At 45.5% G+C, this 27,386-nt stretch overlaps 1 protein-coding gene across 1 annotated transcript in view; it reads right to left on the reverse strand.

Annotated features, from left to right (window-relative positions):
* The window catches only part of PTDSS1 (phosphatidylserine synthase 1), a 360,643-nt gene that overhangs the window by 181,647 nt on the left and 151,610 nt on the right, over positions 1-27,386 (reverse strand). The window contains exon 4 of the mRNA XM_078686999.1: positions 4,882-5,006. Within this exon, the coding sequence (XP_078543125.1) occupies positions 4,882-5,006 (125 nt within the window). The remainder of the gene's footprint in view (positions 1-4,881; positions 5,007-27,386) is intronic.

The raw sequence follows: 27,386 nt of genomic DNA on the forward strand, positions 1-27,386 counted from the left end.
CTTGTGAAACCTTCCTAATGCAACAGCTAAACTCGTGTAACTTTGACCATTTTCTTTCAATAAAAATTTTCTAAACTTAAACTCAAGATCCCAATGTGGGCGAACAAGGTAAGCCCTCAGAAATAAGCAAGCAGAAAATATACGTATAATAGCCAGCTATACAATTAATAAAAGAACTGTTGATGGAGTCTAGAAAACATAAAACCCTTAGAATTAAATCAACTAACGTAGCCAACAGAGATATGAGTGTAGCACAAATATAGAATCATGGGTGTTTACTGCGACTTTCAATTTGGCACCAATTTCTCAGATGGTAAAGACGTTTTCATCCTTATTTTTTAACTGTTTATTGCGGCTTTCTAAGAGATTTCGTGTGAAGTTTATATTTTTTGTTTTTTACATACCCTTTCTACCGAACCTTAAAGTGAATGTAGGGTGTCTTTATTTATAGGTTGAAAGGCAAGACACATCCCATCCAAACACATGCTGTTCAAAATCAATATAAGACACATTGACGCAAAGAGTTTGATAATACAATGAGTGCAGCGAGGAAATAAAAACGTAAGCTCCAAGCAAAAATGCAATAATAGTATTGTGATTCGAACGCAAAAATGTGTAACATTTACAGACTGCGACACTTAGAGCTGCTCCCAAAACGTTTCTTGATATTCTGGGTCGTGCATCTCCTGCCAGATTTAGGTTCTAATGCACAATATCTCTGTCTCTATGCATTGTTGAAAAACTAGCCAGCCTATACTATTTTTGGCATCTGAGAAAAGACTAAAACTCATGTCTGTTTTTGGTGCATGGTTAATTAGAAAAGTGTTCTTAAAGTTCATCCCTAAAAACTAGAATTTTGAAAGCGGCCAGTGTATCTTGTTCATCCATCTAGCTAAGAGCATAGACGGAATCCCGAGGGGCCCACTCCTTTCTCTGAAAACCTCTACCGTTAGTTTGAAAGCACGCATCTTGACTGCAAGGAAAATCCCCGAAAGGAATTTATAGAAGTTCGATGATGGTTTGAATGTCATTTCTCCAAAGCATCATCCAATGACGTTTGATGCATGCCAGTATATTAAACATTTAATAGCTATCCCAATATTTGAATCTGACAAGAATTTTTAGGGTTAATCTACTTAAAATGAAAATGATCAGTTATTGATAAGGCACTTGCCAAATGCCCATAATTTAAAGCAAACGACGACTGAGGCACAGTGAGGAGGAGTTTACCCAACAATACGGGACGTGGTCACGTAGAAAACATGTTGTCTACGACCAATCTCCTTGACTGGTTAGTTTACGCACAGTAACCTTTTGTAAAACCATCTGAATGTGTTAACAGTAAATGTAACTCCACCTCACTCATCCTGTCAGAGAAATTAATGGAAAAGACCGTTCATCTGGAACTAATGTAAGAGAGAGGTATGGCATTATTAGAACCCTGGAATGTCCAGAATTCTCAGATCTGGTACAACCAGAATGATGGAATAATGGAACTCTTGCTACAATCCAACCCGGACAAAATCTGAGTGTGGTATTACCAAAGCTTTAATATAATGGGCCCCATAATTTTATACTCCACAGGATACCAAAAGTTTTATGGGGAAGTAAATTTTTTCAACATCTCATGCCCTGAACACATTTTTTACATATTTCAATTCCCTTGTAGAAAAATCAACAGATTTAAAAAGAACTTGGTCAAATAATTATTGTTCGAAGATTTTAAAAAAAAGCACAATAAAATACGACTGTAGAACAGGATGTTGAAGAATGTTGTGCTTAAGAAGGCCCAAAATTTCAGGACTGGTTTTAGAAAAATTTGTTAACCAGCTCAAGAATATTAGTGGGAACGATTAGCTGGTTTTCAAATTCATTGTTCTCAAACAAAAAACTCACAAGTATAGGGTTAACTTTCAAACAATATTTCAATTAAATTGCTTTTAGGAACGTGATTCTTTAATGAAAGATGTAGAACGTATTAGTCCTGATCCCCTTAATGTTATACTCCTCACTCAGACATACGTATTCAAGGTTCCTGCATGCTTCATGTCTGCTTCTCACGTACACCAGCCCTAAATCTGGATGATCCATCTTAAAAATAGATGTTTTACTGGGTTAGAGGACGATAGTAGTAGCAGTTTATTTTGAAACTTCACCAAGTCGCCATCATTTTGAGCCACCATAATCTGCAAGATGAAGGTACCTGATTGCAGCTGTGGGAGGGATGCCCGGAATGAAAGACGAATTAGGTAGATGCGTCCGGAAGTGTTTTTCAGACGCAGCCCTTTGGTCATGAAGGCAGAGGATCTGAAACACCCGGCGGTGGCATCCTTTATCTACCGGTCATGGAACTGTCAGAAATGCCTATTTGCCTGGTTGGATGGATGGAAGGAGGCAGTTGATGTCAAAGACAGGAGGCGAACAAGATGGTGGGATGGGGGTGATCATGAAATCGCCCCCTCTGCTGTTGGAAAACCTTCTCCATATCTTTCGGAGACTTTTCGGAGAGCCCCTCCATAGGGCGCAACAGATGTCACAATGTCAGCAATTTCTAAATTGGTCAGAAGCACGTTCGTTTACAAGCGAACCACACTAAAACATTGCTCCCCTGGGAATTTTAGGGCAATAAACCCTGAAATGGCCTTTAGGACCAAGGCAAAGACTTGAGCACAAGTGAATGTGTTACTTTTAAACAGATCCAAGAGATTAATGCTATTTATTAGACAAACAGAAGAAAAATAGCATCCTATCAAGGAAAATTAACACTAGCTTCAGTAGGTCATACATCAAGAGCATAATAATAGCTCAATCTCCACAAAGAGGGAAAGATCTACTTGTTCAGATTCATTTACCAGGGCTTAATACTGGAGGAGGGAAGGGATATCGTTTGGTGATTATAGGAGATAAGTGGACAGCATACGCATCAAGATCATCTTGCCAAAAGAATACACAAATTTGTAGACCCCAGACTACCATAAGGAAAAACTAAATATGACAGCCCATAGTCCTGATGGCTTTTCAAGAAACTTTTATACGGCATTTGAGTCTGAGTTGAAATGTCCACACACCTGTGTTTTAACATTTCCCACCTGCTGGGAGGTTTATCTCAACACTCAACAGATAGTACAGCAATTCACACTTAGGGCACGAATGAGGTACAACGATGTACCAACAGGCATATTATTCTCTTACACGTGGATGCAAAGGTCAATAGTAAAATTGTGGCCAACACTGTAGAACTGTTATCATCCGTGTTTCATCTCGAAACAACTGTGTTAATGGCCGACAGAAATATGAGAATGCAAGGAAGATAGCACATCTGGTTGACAAGGTCTCTAAACACAGAGAGAAGGCAGTACTAGATTATTTATATGCAAAAAAAGCCTTTCTACATGGGGAGCAGGATGGTCTGAGATACAGTCTGAAAGGATCCAGTACAGGTAATTAATTTATTGTTATGGTGGATTATGTGACACTTGCAGATATGCTGGGGGATAATAGGATGTTTCCGACCCCATTTTGACTGCGGACGAGTGTGTGACAGGTGTGTTTTCACTCATGGCGATGGAACTTCTGGCAATTGAGATTCATGATAAGGATATGGTAAACAGGATTACATTTTGTGATGGAGCCCATAAGGTTGTGCTTTTAGTGGATGACATAATGCTTTTCCGTACTGAGGAGACCTGCTTCCAGACTCCAATATGAGTACAGAGGGACTGCGGTGCAGTGCTGGGATTCGTGGTTAATGAGTTCTTCTATTTGGTATGGGATTGGAGTAGCTAGAAAAGGATTTGTGAAGCATTACCATTTAAAGAGATGAAGACGTGCGAGACTACATACCAGAGCACTCAACATATGTATATGATGCATATTGGGTAGTTTGATGCATCTGTACTTCTTAGCACCACAATTAGATTACTCTTTGTGTAAATCTTTGATAAATACACTGGCACATGCCAAATAGTGGTGCGACTGAATAAAACCATCACTATCCAACCTTAGTTTTGAGTGATGAAGATGTATTTTAAGTACTTAGGTGTATGTATGACTGAGGGTAGACAGTTTAAGGAGCTAACATCTACCATTTGTTGCAAGAGATTTAGTTGCATTTGGTGAGGTGGAACAACATGCACGTCCCTTGGTGTGGCCAAGGCGATCAAGATTAACACAGTACCCAGGTTTGTGTACACACGACTTGTTGATTAAGACTGGTAAGGGTCTTGTTGAAGCACTAGAATCAGGACTTACAGAGATGTGTGGCAGGCAAGTAGGCCCCATGGTTGTTGGCTGTTCTTCTTAAAAACCAAAGGAAACGGATAGGCGGTGCTCTATGACATATTTTCATAATATAAGCCATCTTAACTGCACATCATGGGAGAGTGGGTAGCAAGAAAACTGATAAGCACTGTGCCTTAATGGACCAGAAAGAGACAGGGAGGACACTCTTTGCTCTGGTGACAAGAAAATACCCTGATGTCGCACCCCCAATGAGTCATCTTCCAATAAGGACCCTCAACCTTGGCGGGCATGTGCACCGACAACCATATTGGTGAGAACTTGTTTCGAAGACTGGCTGCATCGGAAGGTGACAGGATGTATGGTTCATAAAAGTACCAGTTTTGCTTTATCGCTCTTTCGTTGACTCTCTTGTCTAACCAGATGTTTATAGTGATTTATATTGCCTCATCTGTTACAACTGACCAGAAGGGAAAGGATAGGGAGAGGGGGTTGTTACAGGGGGAAAAAGAGGTCTGTGGTACACCCATAATAACGTAGTGAAACCTTTGTTCTTACTCTTGAATCAACATTGTATTAGTAGTGCTTGAAATATGTATGTCCTTTTCTAATAATGCATTATCAAGTGAGACATGCACCTACCATAACGTCGGCCTCTCGAGTGGCATAGCGAAGGTTGGGATCCAGCCAGTACATCACAGATTTGACCTGCTCAAAGTTAAGGAAGAGCAGGAACACCAGGAAAAGGAAATACAGCACGCTGAGACCTACATGGATTTAAATCAGTTTTTAAAAACATGTTCTACTGTTCATCTTAAATACTTTTTGGAAGATCTACAACCATTCACAGTATAATGTGGGTGATAATCAAAGCTAAGGGCTTGCTATACAATGTCTAGTCACTGCCAACTTAATGCCTGACGCTCTTCCTCTCTTCCAAGTTAATATGGCTCTATAGTGGACAACAGAGAAAATGACAGAGAAAGGCACACTCAGACATGGTCACTAACAGTCAAGAAATAGTAACCAACGCACACTTTACAGGTGCCGCAAGGGGTACAATTAAATGGCTGAAACAACATGAAACAAGAAACATGATTAAATGACTAACAAATGTTTGACAGGCTTTTATGGTTGATTAACTACGGATATATGATTTTAAATCTTAAACCAGGTCTGTTTTTGAAAGGTCTGTTTATCAATACACATTTTCAAAGCTTGACTCATCAGGTCACTGAGCTGTCTAAGTTGTAACAGAAAGGTCTCAGGAATAGGATTTAAAATTGTATATAAATAAAATCTTAAATGCTATTCCTGGGACTTTTCTAATACAACTTAGGCAATTCAGCGACATGATGAGTCAAGTTTTGCAAACAATCGTAATATTTAATATATACAGTATTATATTATTTTTAAATCATATTCACTATGTTTCTAATACAACTTAGGCAGTTCAGTGACATGATGAGTCAAGTTTCGGAAATGTATCTCGATATATATAAATATATAAAAGAACTGGATTCTGTAATCCCTGTATAAACCTTTGTCTTGAAATTCTTTATAATCGGTGACTGATGACGCACCCAGTTGCCAAATACAACGCAAAGATGTCAGAACTCAACTATTATAAGTTATTACAGTCAAGTACTGATGTCATAATGCCTGCTGGTAGAGCTAGCATTCAAGGTGAAAGGTAGGTCAGGTCACAGAGCATAATTAAAGCAGCTGTTTAAAGTAACAAAAGGAACATTTCTTTTCTTTCTTCTGCTCTATTTGTTTTAGCTTACAATGATAAGCAGAGAGAACGTGTTTATTTTTACAGTCCTTATATACTTAGGGAAAAGCTAGAATCTTTCTGCATGTTTGTACACATTCCAAGCTAGTGCAACTTTTTTTTAATTTAAAAAAGAAAAGTGGCTTGTATTGAACTGTTTCTATAATCTGTTTGCAACAAATATCTAACACGTTTTCTTATGTGTTTAATTTTGCCCTAGTTGTATTTTTATTCTTCATGTTTGCAAACATGCTCGCTCTTTCATATAAGAGAGCTCCGCACCACGGTTTAGGTGGGTTGTGGGAAAGGTGATGGTGTGACCATGCATATTATGGGATGAAGTACCCCGTGGCTCCTGGAGTGCAAGATAAGGATATTGCAAGCCACCTTGGAGATCCATAACCTAATAAAGGAACTCAGTCTTCTGCCATGATAGCCACAAGTGACGAGTTGCACATTGGGTTCCAGAACAATTTCCAGAGAACTACGGCTAAGAAAAACTTTATATTACGCTATGTTTTTTGTGCTTTCTTCATCATACAGGTACCAGGCCAGTAGACCCAGAAATGGTGTATGTCAGTGACTTGCATGAATTGTGAGGTTCACTGTGCACACTTACACTCCCATTTCATGAGCAATAAGCTTTTGATCACATAACACAGGATAGTGTCCGCCTATACAGTAACACACACCGATCAGTCAGAGTTAGGTCCTTAGGAATGCAACGAGACCCAGTCTTCACCCAGGTAACTGAAACATGTAGACCACACTTTCAAAGTTGATGTCAGGAATCACTGTTACTCCCAATTACATCTCTTGTTTTTTTTTTTAACCTTACCCCAGTTCCAGGATGCATAATAATAATCAAGGTAGGGACATTGGAGGTAATTTTAATGCACATTTCACAGATCTCCTCCAGTAATCTGGTTTAGAAGTACTCCCATCTTGAGGATGTCGAGCACCCTCAGCCACATTAGATGGCTGAGTGCCGACCAGAGGATGAAGTATGCCATCGAAATACCACGGTAGGTGAGGGATGCTTAAAAAACCTGAAGGGATTCCAAGTTGAATTAGGTTTCTTTGAGGCAACTCACTCCCCTTTGATTTTTTGTAATAGTTTTTTGTGTAGTAGAATTACTGTTAGACCTGGCATCTTTGGTGTGGTTTCACTTGTCTTTTTGCCTCTGCCTCCTGTATTTTTGACGCTATGCTGGATTTCGATTTTGCTGGGTTAGATGCTTTGGGCACTTTGCCACTGCTGATCAGTGTCAAAGTGCAATTGCTCCCTGTGTCAATTGTTATTGTAATTGGTTATCCATGATTGGCATATTTGCATCACCAAGAAGTCCCTAGTAAAGTGCACTGAGTGTGCCAGGACTGGTGATACAAATGCTACTAATGGGCCTGCAGCACTGATTGTGCCACCCACATGAGTAGCCCTAAAATGGTGTCTCAGGCCTGCCACCGCAGTGCCTGTGTGCAGTCTGAACTGCCATGTCCTCCTGGTCAGTGTCCCCACTGATCAGGCCTAACCCTTCCCTTTCTGTGCACATTGGACAGCCCTATGGAAGGCCCAAGGTACCCCCTTGGGCAGGGTGCAGTGTATGTGAAAGGTAGAGCATGTGTAAGTGCAGGTGACATGCTCTGGTAGTGACTGACAGCCATTTTCGTCTTTCACTATTGTAAGGCTGCCTTGCCCATAGGCTATCATGGGGAATGCTGGCTACAGTGGCTACCAGCATATCTTCCCATAGGAGCAAGGTAGGACATAAAAGTCTGGTATCCCTGAACTCAGAATTTAATAACACATCTTTAAGGAAAGGTAATTTTTAAATCCTGTGTTTGAGAACAGCACTTTTAGAAAGTGCTGTTCTCTTGTCTGACCTTTATGTGTGCCTTGGCCTGTTTGTGAATTGACTGTCTGGTTTGAGAGTGACAAGGGCTGGGGAGCCCCCAGGAGGCTGGATGAGTCAGCCCTAGACTGAATGATTGCATCTGCATCTTGAGTGGTGGGAGAAGATAGCACTGTGCCTGCCTTTCACAATGCTGGCTCCACTTCCTGCTGGGTGGCTGACGATCCTGCCCCTCTCTGAAAGGAAAGGAGAAGCCAGGGAAACAAAGTGCTCAAGGAGTCCCAGGAACAAAAGGACTTCACCCCCAGCTTCCCTGAACTCTGCTGAGAGAGTACTGTCCTTCCTAGAGTGCTTGGGCCAGTTGTGGTGCCTCTGGAAGTTGTACCTGTGTTTGGAAGCTGGAAACCAAGATTGTAAAGACTTTCTGCAAGTACGCATAGCTCGTTTGCGGAGCGCATCCCCGTCAGTGCGAGGAAATCCCCCGCCGCTGCGAAGGCCAAGATCGTCGCAGCGCCTGTTGCCGCTGCCAGAGTCGTCGCATTTTTCACTTGCAGGACGCACCAGTCTGGTGCGGGAAGATTACCATTGCTGCGAGTATCGTCACAGAGCCTGTCGTCACTGAGTGAGATCGTCGCACTGCTTGCTTGCCGACCGCATCACGTCGCTGCAATAGTCGTCGCAGAGCCATCGCATCGAGGAGCCGCGAGAGGAGAAGATCGACGCTGAGACGCGCATTGTCGCCACACCGGAGGTCGTCGCCGCCCCGAAGATCGTCGCACTGTACCTTTTGCGAGCCGCTTCCACCGAAACCTGTGCACCGGAATCCACGCAAGGTATCGCATTCCTCCCCATACAGACCGGAGTCACCGCAACACGCCCGCTACAGGCAGCGGGGTTGTCGCATCGCCTCCCCAGGGTCTCAGGAGTGACGCATCGCTTGCTTTTCAACGCTACAGTTTTCACTTGGAACTTTTGTCGCATTTAAAGGTACTGTTGGGTAAAACATGACGCAACTGTGGATTATTTTAACGCAACCTTAAGAACTCATTTGAAACCATATTCTTGAACTGTGTATGTTGGATTTTTGTCGTTTTGGTCTTGTGTGGTTTAGATTAAAATATCTTTATTTTTCTAAACTGTTGTGGAGTCAGTTTGTGGTGTTTTCACTGTGTTACTGTGAGTGTTGGTACAAATGCTTTGCACATTGTCTTCGGTAAGCCTGACTGATCATGCCAAGCTATCAAGGTGGTGAGCATTACCCTGACTAGAAGCAAGGGTCCCTATTTGGACAGTGGTACCTACCTCTGCCAACTAGAGACCGCCAGTTCTAACAATTCCCCACTTCCCTTTGATTAATTTTTGCTTTGTAGGCTACTCAGTGGCATTTGACAAGGTATACAGAAATGTGCTCTGGTCCAGTCTATCGACCATAGGTACTGACATGCTCGTTATTACATTTGATCATGTCGCTCCCCTTAAACACCTGCCTAGAGGTCAAATTGTCAGGGAAATCAGTTATATCTCCTAGAATAAAAATCAACAACGGTCATAAGCAAGTCTGTGTGCTAGTCCTATTACTCTTCTCCCTGTATATTTCAAACATAGGCTCATTTATCCATGAACATAATGTTCTTCCGCCGAGGCTAGGAAATAGATTAATCAACTATCTAGCATATGCAGACGGCATTGCTTTGTATTCTTTCATTCCAACTGGTCTCCAGAAGCAACTTTCTGCATTCCACAATTTCAACCAGTTAAACGGCCTGTCTGCCAATATCACCAAGACAAAAAACGTTTCTTTCGCAAAGCAGGTAAGATAGTTTCAGTGAGCACTTGGCCATCAACTTACTGATATAGCAGATACCTATGTGTATCGGAGTTTCATGCTGGATACCGAACTGTCTTTGACACATCTTGAGAACTTGAAATCCAACGTTCCTACAATAACAAAATCTCTGAAAGGGTTTGCTAAACTATATGGGGGAAAGGCACTTGGTCCAATTGTTAAAGCTTTAAATGTGCCTCGAAACCACCTTCATACAAAATGTCCGGTTTTTACTTAATCTTTGACTTTTAGCCCCTCATGCTATGATTCGTCTTCAACTACTTATTTTCCCTTAGAGGCACCTATTTATCTAAAAAAAATCTATATGAGGGTCAGATTTACCAAGAGCAAGCAATCCTCGGCACAATATACCTCTTTTGGAGAATTCTAATACTGATTATAAGCATATATATCCTGCCATCTATTTGGGACCTGCAGTGTATTTCGAAAACAGTCCGTAAAAAAACATAAGACAAGTACCGCATGAGTCGCTCCGAACAGGGCCGGCTTTAGTACTGGTGGCGCCCAGTGCGAAAATGTTTGATGGCGCCCCCCTCAATGACCACCTTGCCACTGATTTTCTCACTACCACCATTAGACAATGCCCCCTAAGTCTCCATAGCCAGTCACGTAGATTCATTTAATTTTATGGTGCCACTCATACCAGTTAAGGTGTCAGAACACTTTACATCACACATACACTGCACAGAAACAATCATACATGTGTAAATCGCTGTATAGGAAATGTTACATAGGACAGAGGCCTACAAGGTGTAGGAGTCACATGTCATCCATACCGGTAGGCAGTAAAGTTTAGGAGCCCTTGGTCTGAAAAAGCACGAATTCAGAATTTCAAATGTAACACCATTGTTAGGGTTTTTTTTTAATAATAAGAATTATTTTCTACCCGAATGAACCATTTTTGCAATATTAGGATAAGGAAAGACTGGGCAAAAACACATGTAGTTGTAATTTGTTTTTTAGCAGTTTGCATGCAGCTCTTTGACAACAGTGAATAGCTCACAACTCTATATTAGGATTTTAACTTTTAAACTGCAAGTAACATAAGGATCTCTCTGACAAAAGCGATAACCCATTGACCTATTTATAGTGCATGCACTTTGTGATCTGAATGGGACATGTTCTTTGCAGCAGGCATGTTAACCTTCTGCGCTATGATAAGTCAAAACTTCCCGATCTGTCCCCTGCAAGAATATTAATCACCGGAGTTATCTGACATTTTTATTGATGCTTGAAAATTGATGGGACAAGGAACGTGGCATCCTGGTGTTTTTAAAACAATAAACATGGCGCCCCAAGCCAGCGCCCGGTGCGGTGGTACCGATTGCATTGCCCTAGAGCCGGCCCTGGCTCTGAACAACTGACCTTCTCAGGGTATCATGATACCATCACTCAGAGTACTAGTTGGCATCATATTTATTGCCCAGGCAGTACTAGATTGAATCCAACTTTATACCCAGAACAAAACAAAAATACTTAAGATTCCGCCTCTTACACATTCCTCTGAAGCCGTTTGACGGCTCCTGGAATATTGAAGGTTGAGTAATAATTTTGTAGTGCAATACTTTTTATGAAACCTTATGTATCTTCCCAGGCCTGAGTGACATTCGGAACATGTATTTATTATCAATATTTAGAGAGTATTCATTCCGAACAGTAGGCGAAACAATAAGGGCGTGCGTGGTACATGGTACAATCCAATGGACCTATTGGTGAATTAATGAAATTTCTGGATACAACCGATCCGAGACTTAAAAATGGGCATGACGTTGGTTGGCTAAGAGACTATAGCAGTCATTCGATTCTTCTTGCTTTAGCTTCCTAAGTTTGCATATTTATGATATTGCGAAGTTTTAACTATCTCATCTTATGTGGCTTGAATGTACTGACGGAGGCAAAAACAACAGGTGATGGACAGAATGCAGAACATTGTCATACATTCACCCCAGTACAGAGATCTGGGCCTAAATCCATCGTTTTTTTGCACTCCACACCACCCCAGATCAGACATGGCTATATGCAAATCAGCCTTGACCCTGTGCCTCATGTGAACAGTCCAGCCCGAAATGCCAAGCCATGTCTTTCCTGGACCGGAATCAAGCATGCAATGACCGGTTTCTGGCTATCAGCCGTCATCAGCCTGGATAGCTTGACTCCAGTGGTGTGGAGAGCATGCGACTCACGTCTGAGCATACCCATCCCACTCGGGGCGACAAAGGCAAAAACAACAGGTGATGGACAGAATGCAGAACATTGTCATACATTCACCCCAGTACAGAGATCTGGGCCTAAATCCATCGTTTTTTGCACTCCACACCACCCCAGGTCAGACATGGCTATATGCAAATCAGCCTTGACCCTGTGCCTCATGGGAACAGTCCAGCCCGAACTGCCAAGCCATGTCTTTCCTGGACCGGAATCAAGTATCCAAAGACCGGTTTCTGGCTATCAGCCGTCATCAGCCTGGATAGCTTGACTCCGGATAGCTTGAAAATGATGGATTTAGGCCCAGATCTCTGAACTGGGGTGAATGTATGACATTGTTCTGCATTCTGTCCATCAATTGTTGTTTTTGCATTTGTCACCCCGAGTGGGACGGGTATGCTCAGACGTGAGTCCCATGCTCTCCACACCACTGGAGTCAAGCTATCCTGGCTGAAGATGGCTGATAGCCAGAAACCAGTCCTAGGATGCTTGATTCCGGTCCAGGGAAGACATCGCTTGGCAGTTAGGGCTGAACTGTTCCCATGAGGCACAGGGTCAAGGCTGATTTGCATATGGCCATGTCTGAATTGGAGAGGTGTGGAGTGCAAAAAAACGATGGATTTAGGCCCAGATCTCTGAACTGGGGTGAATGGATGACATTTATTTATTTATTCAAAGTTTTATATAGCGCGACCAAGATCTTTGCAGATATCAGAGCGCTTTACAGTAACAGAGGTTAGGGGCAACAAGGGGGGGGGTGATTATACACTCTTAAAAACAATATAATAGTCGGAAGTAAGTGAGTTGCAAGGTAAGAAAGCAATCAAGTAAGAGTATAACAATAAACAATAGGCAATCAAAAATACAGAGCTGTGCAATGTCTTTGATCCAGTAACAATAGTGTTCAGGTGAACTTAGCCATAAGGATGGCTTTTACCTCTTTCTTAAAGAATGCAGTGGAGGGGATAAGCCTGGTTTCAGGCGGGAGTGAATTTCAGATCCTGGGTGCCATTCCTGTGAAGGAGCGTTTTTATGTTTTTTCCTTCCGGAATCTTCTAGGTTTCAGGAGGAGTTTTTTTGTGCTTCTATTGGATATCGAGCCTCCTGATATAGTCAGCTTTTGAGTGAGGTAGTTGGGTGACTTGTGGTGTATGGCCGAGTGTGTCATACAGGCAATTTTCAGCTGTACTCTGGCTTCAAAAGGCAGCCAGTTCAGGGATTTTAAGTCAGGGGATATATGCGAGTGTTTTCTTGAGCAAGTGATGAGTCTCGCGGCAGCGTTCAGGGAGGCTCTTAGGGGTGCCGTTGTTGATAGGGTTGTATCAGTGTTTCACTTTGTGTATAAGTGGCTGCATGGGTTGGTGAGTTGCTACATGTGTGTGTATATGGGTTATTAGATGTTTTTTTAGTATCAGTATGAGTGTCTGTATGGTTTGGTGGGGGTGTTACTTAGCACATAGATGCATCAATGACTGACTCACTGTTTGTATGTGTTTTGAAGACAGCATATGTGCAGGACTGTATGGGTGAGTGAATGACTAGTGTCTTTATCAGTAACTACATATGTTTTAATCTAGTACATGTGAGTATTGATGTATATGTGAGAGTGAGAGATTGAAAGAGTTCTTGTTTAAATAAGTATGTGTTTCTATAAGTGATTGTTTAAGAGAGTAAGTATGTGTAAGTTTCCTTAGAAGTAAGGTGGTAGTGTGTGTATAGCTGTATATGCAAATAAATGGATGTTCAATAGTTTATTTGCATGTGCGATTATGTGTGTGAGTACCTTTTGCATGACTGTCAGTATGTAACAGGATGTATAGGTGTTTCACTACATATGATGAGTGAATATATGTATGAGTGACTATATAGAACTGTTGGTGAATGAGTGGATGTGTATATAGATGGTGGTATTACTGAATTGGTTGTTGTAACTGGTATGGGTATCTATTTCTTTTGAAAATTTTTGTTTCTATTTTTGAATGTGTTTCAAGTTGTTCTGCATTCTGTCCATCAATTGTTGTTTTTGCATTTGTCACCCCGAGTGGGACGGGTATGCTGAGACGTGAGTCCCGTGCTCTCCACACCACTGGAGTCAAGCTATCCTGGCTGAAGACGGCTGATAGCCAGAAACCGGTACTAGGATGCTTGATTCCGGTCCAGGGAAGACATGGCTTGGCAGTTCGGGCTGGACTGCTCCCATGAGGCACAGGGTTAAGGCTGATTTGCATATGGCCATGTCTGAACTGGGGAGGTATGGAGTGCAAAAAAACGATAATAATTAGTAGCAGTTTTTATTTGAGTACCTGTTTTACCAATGTTTTAATGGATCCTGTGTTTTCCTGTGGCTAATTGTATTTTTAATTTTTGTTCGGGAGGGCTGGGGTGTACTGGATTGCTTTGTCGTAATTTTAATTAATTACTACAATAAAGAAATTAATGCAGAAAATGTATATCATAAGCAATGGCAATGTATCGTGCTGTGGTTGTTTATTTTGATCAGCTGGCTGTGTGGAGTGTTCATATGGACGTTCTGGAGATGCAACGCTCCTCCCACCCCAAAACTCAACAGCCTCTTGAAGCTTTGTTGGAACACTTCGGCCGTGTTGGCCAAAAGAAATATTCCCAAATGGATTCAACTTCACTTAATGATTAAAGCGCACGACTAAGCAGAGCGATTAAGGAGACCAGAGGGACCGCGCCTTTTAGCTCCACTTACTCTGTAACTAAATAATCGTCTGTGCGAGACAGCCCATCGCAGCCGAGCACCGAGGAGCCCGAGACCGCATGGAAACACGGGCAGCCATCAATGATGCAGAGGCCGCCATAAATACTGCATCTGTGCAAATCTCGCACACGTGCAGTACGAATGGCACGAGATGAAAAGTTCTGTCAGGGACCCCTGAAAATATATGGATGTGAATGCAAGTGCGGGCAAAGGCAGGGCCGATGACGAAAGGCTTTCCTTCTAATTGGTGATAGGCAATCTATTTAGTGGGAACTAAAAAATATACTTTCTATGCCAGATCTGCACATCGCACTCTGCAACATAAGTACGATTACTGCCATTCACCACAAGGCACGGTGGCTGAATCACCTAGGGTACAGTTAATTGCCACGTACCATATGCGTGCCTGGCAACCAGACCTCAAGAGGACGGTCGCAGAGCGCGCTCTCTGCGTTTATGGGTCCAAACTTCTCTTCTGTCTTGAACTGCGCACATCTTTGGGGGGGTGCACAAAGTAAAAGGAGGTTTGCAGGATAATCTTTCCAGGACCCTAAACTGCAGCTGAAAAACGTGTGCTTAAAGGGCACGCGACTCACAGAGCAGGCCGAATTCGTGACTGGACAGCTCATTCTTACATGGCACGTGGAGGATTCGGATCTGGGGCAGCAGTAGCACCAGACAGCGCCCTGGGGCATAAAAAAAGGAATGACGAATGTCTGCGTCAAATATAGTGTGCAAAATGTATTTAAGTAGAGTGCGAGCTTTGGGCATTGCTCTGGCGAAAGAGGTGAAGAGAAACGCTCCCGTAAATGACAGCCAGATAAAACGTTTCCCATAAACAAGGTGAACATAATTCAGCACAAAAACCAGTGGAAATGCCGAATCTTGCCAGAAAAATCTAAGAGGATAAAAACAGATCCTCTTATCACTCTTTCTTAAAGGCGACCCTCACACCATCACTGCACGACCCTTCCTCATGTTGATTATACCAACTAAAAATAAGAAGTGATTAGCCAGGGATTATTTTTCAGTAGAATCTGTGGCGTCAGGAACAGCCTTGCCTGCATGGGCGTCCGCAGGGGGGGGGGCAAGGAGGGGTGCTTGCCCCCCCCTGGAGCGACCCTCCTTGCCCCCCCTGCGGACGCCCTTGAAAACCGTGACTTCAAGACGGGGTTTTCACTTTCTTTCCTCTCCTTTCTTTTATTTGCTTCCCTGTGAAATGGATCCAAAAAAGAAAGACGCTTTTGCTGGAAATGTCGTATTTTTCTGACATTTTAATTCCAAAGTGCAGCATTGGGAATAAAAGGCTAAAAATATGAAAAAAAGATAAATAACTAAATAAAGTAAGACAGAGTGGTAGCAAACTGGCCAAACTGATTTTATTCACACTGAAACACATTAGCGCCACTTTTACAGAGTTTGCCAGTGAAGCGCTATTTTTGTTTTCTTGTCTTTGATTTCCCTGGACTTGGAACTAGTGCACCAATTATGGAGGCACTGCAATGTGTGGATTGATAAACAAAATGTATGCTGCGGCTCTGCGTCCAGGGATGTGGTCTTTTTACCATACTGCTTACGTTTTGTAAGAATATAAGCAATGGCCATTGAAATGGGTCCATTCAGGGCCCTGTAGTCGTGTCCTTAATTTTTCAGGCAAAAGCACTCACTGATTTCTGAAAGTGAGTGTAAAAGCATTAAGGTAACCATGTTGTTCCTGCTTACATTTCCCATGGTTTGCTAAATTTTGCATTCCCTATAAGTGTTTGCTTTTTCCAGGATGTTGTTACTTTTTTTTTTTTTGTAGGCCGCATATTGCTCTGGTCTAGTGCGTAATTTAAATTGCGCATCCAGGTGTTTATAGCGGGCAACAATTGGGTTGTAGTTGAAAACAGTGGGAGTTTTTCTCAGTGGGGCAGTACAGTGTTCAGTGGGGGAGAGGATGTGGCACTATGGTCAGAGCTGCTGAATTTGGAACTGGGAACCAGGTTCAGCCTTAATAACCAGCCAACCAGATCACTCTCCTGCGAGAGCACAATCACATGCTAGACATTAGAAGGCTTCGCAACACCTTAGAAGTCCTGGTGTATTCGCACCAGCAGGTGGACCCTAGCATGACAAGTATAGGTTAACCTTCAAGGCTTGTCCACCACTATCCATACTGAAGTTCACCTCCAGTCTTGCGGGCAGGCCTATGAAGCAGCACACCCTAGAACAGTCACTGAGGTCACAGGACCCTTGAGAAGGGCCAGCTCTAGGGCGGTGCAACCAGTGTGACCGCACTGGGTGCTGACTTTAGGTGAAGGCATCATGTTTTCAAGTATATTATGGTTTTAAAAATGCTTGCTGCCTCCTTCCTGGCCTCCAGCAATTTTCGGCAACAATAAAAATGTCATGATGACTCAGGTGATTAATGTTCTTCCTAGAGAGAGATCAGAATTTTGTCTAGTGGAAGCTTTGACTCATGGAAAGGTAGCTCAGAGAGTTAATGTACCGGCTGCAAAGAACATGCGCCATGCAGTTCACAAAGTGCACATAATGTAAATAGGTCAGTGGGCTACTGCTTTTGTCAGAGAGATCCTTTTGTTACTTGCAGTTTATAAGTTAAAATCCTAACTTAGAACAGTGAGCTGTTAACTGTCATCTAAGAGCTGCATACAAACTGCAAGGTATAAATTAGAGCGTTATGTCCCCCCCGTCCCCAGTCTTTGATTATCCTAATGTCCCAAAAAGTGTTCTTTTGGACAGAAATCCATTCTGATTATTAAGGAGAACCCCCAACCATGGTATTACGTTTTAAATTCCGGGTATTGTGTTTCTCCAGACCAATCACTATAAAACTATACGGGCTACTAGTATGGTTGTCATGTGACTCCTACACCTTGTAGTCCTTAGTCTTATTTAACAATTTCTATACAGTCATTTACACACATATTGATTGTCTCTGTGTAATGTGTGTGATGTAAAGTGCCCTGACACCCTACAATGGTATGAGTGGCGCTATAAATCAAATTAAATGTATCTGAGATAGAGTGGTTATGGAGTCTTGTGGGGGCACAGTTAATGGGTGGTAGTGAGGGAATCCATGGCAGAGGTGGTCATTGGGGGGCACTAACAAACATTAATGCACAGGACATAACCAGTGCTATGGTTGGCCCTGCCCTTGAGGCCAGTCTGCCTCACCCAAAGGTACCTCCATTGGCCTTGTTTCAGCAGCAGTAGCTGCAACTCCCCAGGGATTGGCAATGCAGGATTTGCACGCACACCAAACTAAGTTCGCAAACTTCACAGTTTCCCTGCTTCATTCACAAGCAATTTTAACATGTGCTGCCTGCTGTGGGGCCACTGGAATTAATTATGCAGCAAAGGATGACAACATTATGCCGTAGTGTTGACTAAATTATGCATTAAAAAAAGGCTGCAGCGTAATGCAGTATATTTTCAGATATTTTATTATTTTGATGTGTGTTCACATGCTAACAGTCTCTGGAAAGATTTTGCCTTATTAGTACCAGTGTAACATACAAACGCAGCAGTGAGAAAGGTGACCAGTCAACCTTTACAATAGGCCATCCACTCCGCAGCAACACAAGTCACATTTTATATTAACTTTTGATATGTTTGAGCTACAAACAATTTATTAGTTTAAATGGTCAGATCATGCAGCAGATCTTGCATTATGAGGTAATATGGCAGAGCCATAATTTTAGAGAAAACATTTGCAAACTAGGATATTTTGCCATTCATGTTCGAACTGCTGTTGTTGAAAAAGGGTGAAGTGCTGATGACAGAAACTTCATGGCTCGGAGACAAATGGCTTGTGTTTCCACATTTTATCGTATTTGGTACATTCTGTGATTAGAAGCATATCCCACTTTGTGAATATATTTTAATGTCAATAACTCACTATAACCTTAAATAATCATGTGTATCCATTGGTTGATTAAACTGGGCAGTGAAATGCTGAACAAATACTAAAAAATGGGATGTCTGCGCATTCTAGTCACACCTCTGGCTCCACCCACAGATCCAATCCTTGGGTTATTCCCGCCCTCTGATTCTCCGCCCACTGTTCCCCAACTTTTTTCCCCCACTTCGACCACTGTGTAAGACTCAGCATCCCTGGACCTGTGATGTGGCGCAGCTGCAGAAGCCGCATGTGCCACACATTTATGGTGCCGGGCTTCCGCATAAGGGAGCTGGCCATTATTGTATCCCTAAACATGCGCACAATGCCACGCTAACATTTGGACCTATACATTTTATTTTGTATAAATTAATTGAATGTGTGTCAAATTTAGCAAAGCCCGGGGAATTTTAGTAAAGGGAGCACCTACTGGCAAATCACTAGTGTGTGTGATTGCTGCATTATTTACTACTAACTTTGACGTAGTGCTTTAACTTTGGATAAAAGTTATCATGCATTCTAGCACCAAGATGGCAATATTGGTAAATATGTGTGCTACAAATAATCCCTAACATACACAGTGCATACAGTACATTTAATCTGGTGCTTTAATCATAGGCTGTTTTAAACTATTCTGATAAAAATCGAATCGTGCTGAAGACAGCCTTGATTGGTGTTGGATCGAGAACCCAGACGTCTGCACACCTAGCAGTCAGAAATAAAGCACCTTGACAGAAAGTTTAGCGTTTTCCCTACAGGTGGTGTTTGTTGGCCTGTGGCAGGGTCAGCCACATGCCCTGGATTCCAGGCATTTAATTGAGTCTATCCTAATTCTGCACCCCAGTGTTTCTTGTGCCCCACCTAGCACACATCATGTCGGAGGATGGTGATGACGTTAACATTTTGCCCCCCCCCCCCGCCCCCTGGAAAAATGTCTGCGGACGCCCATGCTTGCCTGTATCCTTGTTCGGACTCTTTATTATTATTATTATTATTATTATTGAGTTTTATATCGCGCCTGGTTACCCTTGGGCATCCCCGCGCTCTTCCAAAAAAAAAAACAGGGGCACCATAACAGAAGAGAGAGACATTAGACAGGGAACAGGTGGGTCTTTAAAAGTTTGCGGAACCGTAAAGAGCTCGTTTCAGAGCGTAGGAATAACGGAAGGGAGTTCCACAAAGTTGCAACGTTTATGGAAAATTTTCTGCCGCCAGTCCTGGCCTTCCTTACTCTCGCCACTTGTAGCAGATGTTGGTGATCCGAGCGCAGGGTACGAGGGGCCTTATAGGGTTGGACCATCTCCCGTAGGATCGGTGGCCCTTTACCCTGCAGGATTTTGTGGGCCATACAGAGTGCTTTAAAATTCACCCTCTCTCTGATGGGAAGCCAATGGAGCGCCTTAAGCGCCGGGCGGGCAGATTGGCGCCTGGGCAGATCCGTCAAGAGCCTAGCAGCAGCATTTTGTACTTGCTGCAGTTTGTTTAGGGTTGTTTCTGGAGCCCCCAGAAACAGCGCATTGCTGAAATCCAGCCGTGAGATGATGAGTCCCTGGATTAGCAGCCTCCTCGAGGCCATCGGGAGGAGAGGTAGGATCTTCCGGGAAGACCGGAGTAGACCAAAGCACACGCCTGCTGTCTTTTTGGCGTGAGTCCTAAAAGAGAGGTCCTGCTCTAGCCACACCCCCAAGCTCTTAATCTCCTGTTTGGGGGTGGGTGCCATTCCCAGGCAGCTGGGCCAGCTGCTCAGTGAGAGGGAGGGAGGAGAGTTCCCTAGCATCATCAATTCGGTTTTCGAACCGTTAAGTTTGAGTGCCGAGTTGCACATCCACGTAAAGATCTGAGATAAACAGGTGTGCAGCCGGTCGGGTTGGTTTGCCGCCTGGGGGAGCCCTACCACCAACTGGGTATCATCAGCATAGCTGATGATATTAATACCCAGTGGCAGCACCACACTCTCCAGAGGGGCCATATAAATGTTGAACAATGTAGGGCTCAACGATGAGCCCTGTGGCACACCACACTGGAGAGGGACTGATGTTGATTTCTCCTGGCCTTCCCAAACCTCAAACGTCCGGCCCTCCAGAAATGACGCGAACCATTTCAGGGCCATCCCGGAGACCCCCACCCCGCCAGCCGATGGAGTAACACCTGGTGGTCTACGGTGTCAAATGCCGCACTGAGGTCCAGGAGGATGACTGCCACCGATCCCCCTGAATCCAAAATGCTCCTGGCATTCTCCACGACTGCGAGCAGGGCAGTGTCCGTCCCCTGAACAGGGCGAAAACCCATTTGGGAATCACCCAGGAGGGAATTGGATTCCAGAAAACCCGATAGGCGCTTATTCACGAGTTTCTCCGCCACCTTGCTAATGCCGGGGAGCAGAGAGATGGGCCTAAAATTAGCAAGGTCGGCGGGGAGGGGGGGGCGCTAGAGGGCGCACTGCGGAATGGCTGGCGTGTGAGTCAGCTCCGCCGGACGGGTGAAGGAAAAGCGGCCCTATATCCCCCAAAACTGCTTCTCTGCCCGCCACGGACAGAGATATGGCGATCGGAAGATGGGAGTAACGAGACGCTGACATTACAGCAACGTGGCGAGACGCCGTAAGGAGAAGGCGAGGAACATTGCTGTAGCGACGATCGGCGATCCAAGATGGCGGCGACCGCGACCCGGGGCACCGAGTCGGACAAGTGCTGACAGCCCCTAAACACGGCCAGTGAGCGGCCACAACCTCGCGCTGCAACAGCAGTAACACTACGCTGCCCGGGACAAAGCCCTGGATGCCCCTGCAGGCGGTGCCTGGCCGGCGAAGGAGATGCGTTCCACGGACCTCAAAATGGCGGCCGCAGTGAAACGCACGGCCGGAGGGACTGCAAACGGCGCAGCGAGCCTGTAATGACCCTGAGTGAGTACTCGAGTGGCGGGCGGCGGCTCAGCTGTGCGACAGTCGGCTGGAAGGGGCGGCTGGCAGCTTAGTGGCAAAAAAGGCGCAACTCCTGGGACAAAGATATTCGCAACTAGGAAACAAGCGCTGCGGTACAGGCACAGTGCGAAGGTTACCTTCCAACAAAACTCACTGCCGGATGGCCAGCGAGCTTCTCATGCAGGGACGTGGCTCTGTCGATCCGAGGTAATCGCGCCCTGTTGGGCTTCCCGGCGCCTTCCACTTCGGTGAGGATATCAAAGACGGCACATTAACGGCGATACAGCCCCCTGCAACAGCGCGCAGAGGTACGCATGCCATGATGACAGCATGAATAGAGAGGGGCCAAATGAGTAAATCAGCGGCGATAGGGGCACAGGGAAATCCACCGAGAAGGAAGCGAACGACGATAGTGTCCCCAGCTGCGACCAGTCCGGCGCAGCGCACTAGCAGTCCGATTGTGTCCTCCAGCGGCATGGGGAAACCGGATAAGAGTCAATCAAAATTACCCTTCGAATCAAAGAAACAAACGCCAAAAACAGCGCCTGCCACGGACGCGGAGAGGGATCACGACCTGGGAGACGATACCAACATGGAAGCAGTCCTGCGTGCCATCCAGCAGAGCATGCAGGAGATGAACAACAAGATGGACGCGGTTGTCCTGAGGGTGTACGCCATGACGGCGAAAATGGAGAACCATGAGGAACGACTGGTGGAAGCAGAACAACGAATATCAACGGTCGAAGATCTCTCCAGGGACACGTCAAAGTCATGTGGCGCCATGGCGAAAACGCTAGAAACCCTAAAAGCGAAGGTGGAGGATCAAGAAGCCAAGTCACGCCGCAATAATGTGCGCATTTCGGGCCTGCCGGAGACGACCAACACCGGCAAGATGGAGCCGTACGTGGAGGCCATGTTGAAGGACATATTTGGCACGGAGAGCTTCTCAGAGGTCTTCCTGATCGAGCGTGCACATCGCTCCCTGGCACCCACCCCTAAGCCGGGGGCTGCTCCTAGGATGATCATCGCCCGCGTCCTCAACTACCGGGACAGGGACACCATACTACGGCTTGCACGAGAAAAAGGCAAAGTTACGTATCAGGGAAGCACCCTGGAGTTCTATCCCGACCACACCATGGCAGTGCAAATGGCGCGGAAGGAATTCGCCTCCGTCAAACAGAAACTCCGTGACATGGGAGTTGGGTATGCAATGCTCTACCCAGCGAAACTCAGAATTCTTACTGAGGGCAAACCAGTGATACTCAAGTCGGTGCAGGCCGCGCACGAATATGTCAAGACACTCGGCAAACGCCGCAAAGAGCGGGAAAAGGGAGACAGGCTGAGCGACAACGATTGATGGCCGAACTGAAGGACTACAGCGAGTGAATGAGCGGATTGAACTTGACCTGGCCGAGATGGGCGGACGCCGAGTTGCATTGAGCTGCAGTGGGAGAGAGACGTTTTTGGTTTTTGTTTTTCTCTCCTTTGGCTGCAACGTGCACCTACAGGACTGTTTGAACAGTGAGTAAATATTGCGCCACAAGACGCAAGGTAAATGTCTGCAACTGATGACTAGCAATAATAGGGATGCATAACCTTTGAACTGATGTAACGACACTTATGTCCAGAGTGGGACCTCTACTGAAGGGACGCCGTGGGCGCACTGGAGCGCACTATCTCACGCTCTACAGAGCAAGGTTAGACTGCCTATGGAGATAGTTGCTGCCTCACCCTAGAGCGTCGCAAGGGGAGGAGATGAGGGACAAACTCTGTCACATATGCGACTGAAATCTGCACCCGTCCACATCCACTATGTGGATGGAGACGTGTGCTCTTGGCGACACCCCCACGCGGGTGTACCCCTACTCAAGTTTCGACATTGTTTTGAAGTTCTTATGGGGATGGCTTTGGCAAAGTTTGGGTGCTGAAGTGGGAGGGGGGAGGAGAAGGGAGTTGGGGAAGGTTCAAATATATGCACTGTATCTGAGAGGCATTGCGACTCCATCCGTTGCTTGGATTGAAGTGGTTTTTACTATGCTCCCAATAGGAATACTACGACACGAACACAACACAGAGTTGCGAAACTGCATAATGGTCAATATACCAAACAATAACGCACAGAATCGACAGCTAGACACTCAGCGATGACGCACCCTAACACGCTGAACTTTATCACGTGGAACATACGAGGCCTGGGGAATCCGAAGAAGATACGACACATGTTTGCGTATCTAGATAGACTTAATGTAGATGTGGTCTTTATACAAGAAACACACATGGCGCCCACTAACACATCGAAACTGGGGAGTAGGTGGGCGGAATCGATCACTAGCTCTAACTATTCAACCTTCTCAAGGGGCGTTAGTATACTGATAAAAAAGGGCACCCACTTTAAAATCACGGACACACGCAAAGACACGGAGGGCAGATACGTGGTGGTGGTAGGCAAGGTGAGACAACAGCAGATCACACTAGTGAATGTCTATGGCCCGAATATAGATGACTCCAACTTCTACGAAACCTTGTGGCACACGCTGGCAGATGTTGAGGCAGACAACATACTATGGGGGGGGAGATTTTAATGTCACACTTTAAGATGGGCTGGACAGAGCACAACATACCCTGGAACCACATGTCAAGGCGAGGGCAATGCTACAAGAAGCGATGACTGACTTACACCTGGTTGACGTGTGGAGGATAAAGCACCCTGGGGACTATCAGGCGACACACATAAACGCGGCTAATAACAGCTGGTCCAGAATAGACTTCTGGCTAGGCACTCAGGATACACTGACATGGGTGAAAGACGTCAAGCACCTCCCCAGGACGTTATCAGACCATAGCCCTGTGTTAATAAAGCTACATATCCCTCACTATGTGCCGCCGCCGTATGTATGGCGATTCAACGCACAAGCACTGAGAGATCCAATATATACGGACACCATCCTGAAGGCAATCACAGACTACTTTGAGCTAAACTCACCCACAACGGAAGACCCGTGCCTCCTGTGGGAAGCCTTTAAAGCAACTATCCGGGGCGTATGCATAAGCACCACTTCTGGCATACTGAGGGACATACAACACCAACTGCAGAGGCGGGAGGAGGACATACAGGAACTGGAACAGCGGTACACACACACGGGAGATGCTGCTCTGCTGGGAGACATCAGGGCCCTTTTATCAGAACACCATTCATTTGCGGCAGATGAATTGAAATACATCTTCAAACGAACGACAGCCAGGAGATACGGCGAGGGGGGTCGACCTGGCAGGGCGCTAGCTGAGAAAATCTGTAAGGGCAGGACACCGCAGCACATTGAGGTGATTCAAACCACGACTGGCGAACGCACACACAACATACAGACTATCATGGGGGAGTTCATGGGCACATACGGGGCACTATATAGAGCACGACCGGTCATACCGCAAGAGGAACTGCTGACTTATCTGGCGGACGTTGAAATAGCATGGTTGGCAGACGGACAAAGGGAATACCTAGCGCGCCCTATCACAACACAGGAGGTCATAGACACCATTAGACGTCTCCCAAATAGCAAGGCCCCGGGGCCGGACGGCTTTGTGGTTGAGTTCTACAAAGCGTACGCAGACATTCTGGCGCCCCACCTAGTGCGACTCTATGAAGCCTCACATGAGGCACAGACGCTACCAGCGTCAATGAGAGAGGCGCTCCTAATTACCATGTTGAAGCCCGGGAAGGACGAAGAACAATGCGACTCATATCGTCCTCTCTCGCTCATCAACGTGGACACCAAAATACTGGCAAGCCTACTGGCGGACAGGCTGAAACCACTCACGCCGCTGCTGATTAGGCCTGACCAGTCGGGTTTCATCCCGGACAGATCAACCACGCACAATACCCGCACCCTATTTGCACTGGCGCACCACTTGGCCCCGGACATAAAGGCGGTGGCGGTCCTCTTGGACGCGGCCAAAGCCTTTGACACCATTGACTGGCCCTTCCTCCACGCGGTACTGATTCGAATGGGGTTCCCGCCACTGTTTACAGGTTGGATTACCATGTTATATACGAATCTCACTGCGCGAATTAGGGTTAATAAACACCTCTCTGGCCCAATTACCATTGGACGCGGCACCAGACAGGGGTGCCCGCTCTCACCAATGTTATTTGCCCTCGTGCTCGAGCCACTGGCGTGCAAGATCAGACAGCATTACCATCATTCGGCCATTCAACTTCCAGCACGACCTATACACATATCTCTATACGCTGATGACATGGTCCTGTATGTAAAAAACCCCGACCAGCATCTCAACCCGCTGCTGCGGGAATATATAAAATATGGTCAACATTCAGGACTGCAAATTAACTGGTCCAAGTCCCTAGTGCTAGCACTAACCGACGGCACTAAGCCTACCACACTGGACTATCCTCTGGAGTGGCAAGACGAGCCGACTAGATATCTAGGAGTGTGGTTCCACAGGGACCCGGAATTGGTTATCCGCACCAATTACGGGAGAGTCATATCCTCGCTGGAAGATAAAATTAAGAGGTGGGTTGGACTGCCACTGTCCTTGGCTGACAGACTTGCTATAGTGAAAATGGTACTGTTGCCAAAATTTCTGTACCTATTCAACAACATACCCATTAAACCCCCCGCAGAGGTGTTCCGTAATATAAAATCGCTCATGCTATCCTTAATATGGGCCAGGAAACAGGCCAGGATAGATCTACAAACAATGACATTGCCATACGCCCAGGGTGGGTTTAAGGTCCCTGATATGTACCTCTACTATCTCTGTGCCCAGGCGCAATTCGCCCACTACTGGTTCCATGAGATACCCTTCCTAACGCACGTAGCGGTGGAAAAGGGGGATGCAGACCCGATCCCGCTGACAAGCATTCTGTCCCACAGCAGACCACGATTACATGCACAGGATATCAATCCGGTGAATGCCACAATTGAAGCCTGGAAACTGCTAGGCAGGACAGCGCACAACACGCCCCTTTATGCACCCGCACTCCCACTAGAACACCATCCAGCCATTTCTGTGACTCAGGAGCAAGTTGGTATGGACCTACTAAAGCAGGCTGGCATAGACAGATGGGGCGACCTGTATAAGGACGGGAAGTTTGTGACACTACACAAGCTGACTTACATTAAAAACCCGACACTGCTCTTTAGCTTCAACTACTATCGACTACAACGAGCGGTGAAGGAGTATTATCCGACATTCCCGGCTGAGCCACAGACACTGGCCCCACTGCAAATGGTTCTTACCTCTCCCTCCGCATCACACTTGGTCTCTAGACTCTACAGCAGCGCACAGGCACACATAGGGAGTACAGCAACACGGGCCCGGGAGAGGTGGTGCACTTCACTAGAGGATACACTGACAGATGAGGAATGGGAGACATCCTGTGTACTGACGGGAATGCTGACACCAAATGGCAATCTGAGACTTATACACTATAAATACCTGCATCAAGTGTATCACACACCCAACAGGCTGCACCGGTATGGTTTGAGGGATGACTCCAACTGTGTAAGATGTGGGCAGGACAATGCTGATTTTATGCACTTAGCGTGGCACTGTAACTTGGTTGCACAATATTGGGTACAGGTGATCCAAGCCCTTAATGATATGCTGGGTGCGGAGCTGCCATGCACAGCCAAGACATGTCTGCTGGGGTTGGTGCCACAGCTAAAAGTGCAAAGGCGAAGGCTGTGCGTGATCGCCTTACTCATGGCAAAAAGGAGAGTGTCATTGCACTGGAGCAGCAAACTACGACCTAAAGTTAAAAACTGGTTGGAGGACTTGGCGTATTGCTGTGACACACTAGCCACATACGAAGAGGAGTTGCCGGCGGGCTCGCGCCCTCGAGACTATTGGGAGCCCTTTAGACAATACATGGCGTCGACCTTGGCAGTCCAAGAACCGC

Source organism: Lissotriton helveticus, chromosome 4_1 (genome assembly GCF_964261635.1).
Source record: "Lissotriton helveticus chromosome 4_1, aLisHel1.1, whole genome shotgun sequence".
Classification (NCBI taxonomy): domain Eukaryota; kingdom Metazoa; phylum Chordata; class Amphibia; order Caudata; family Salamandridae; genus Lissotriton; species Lissotriton helveticus.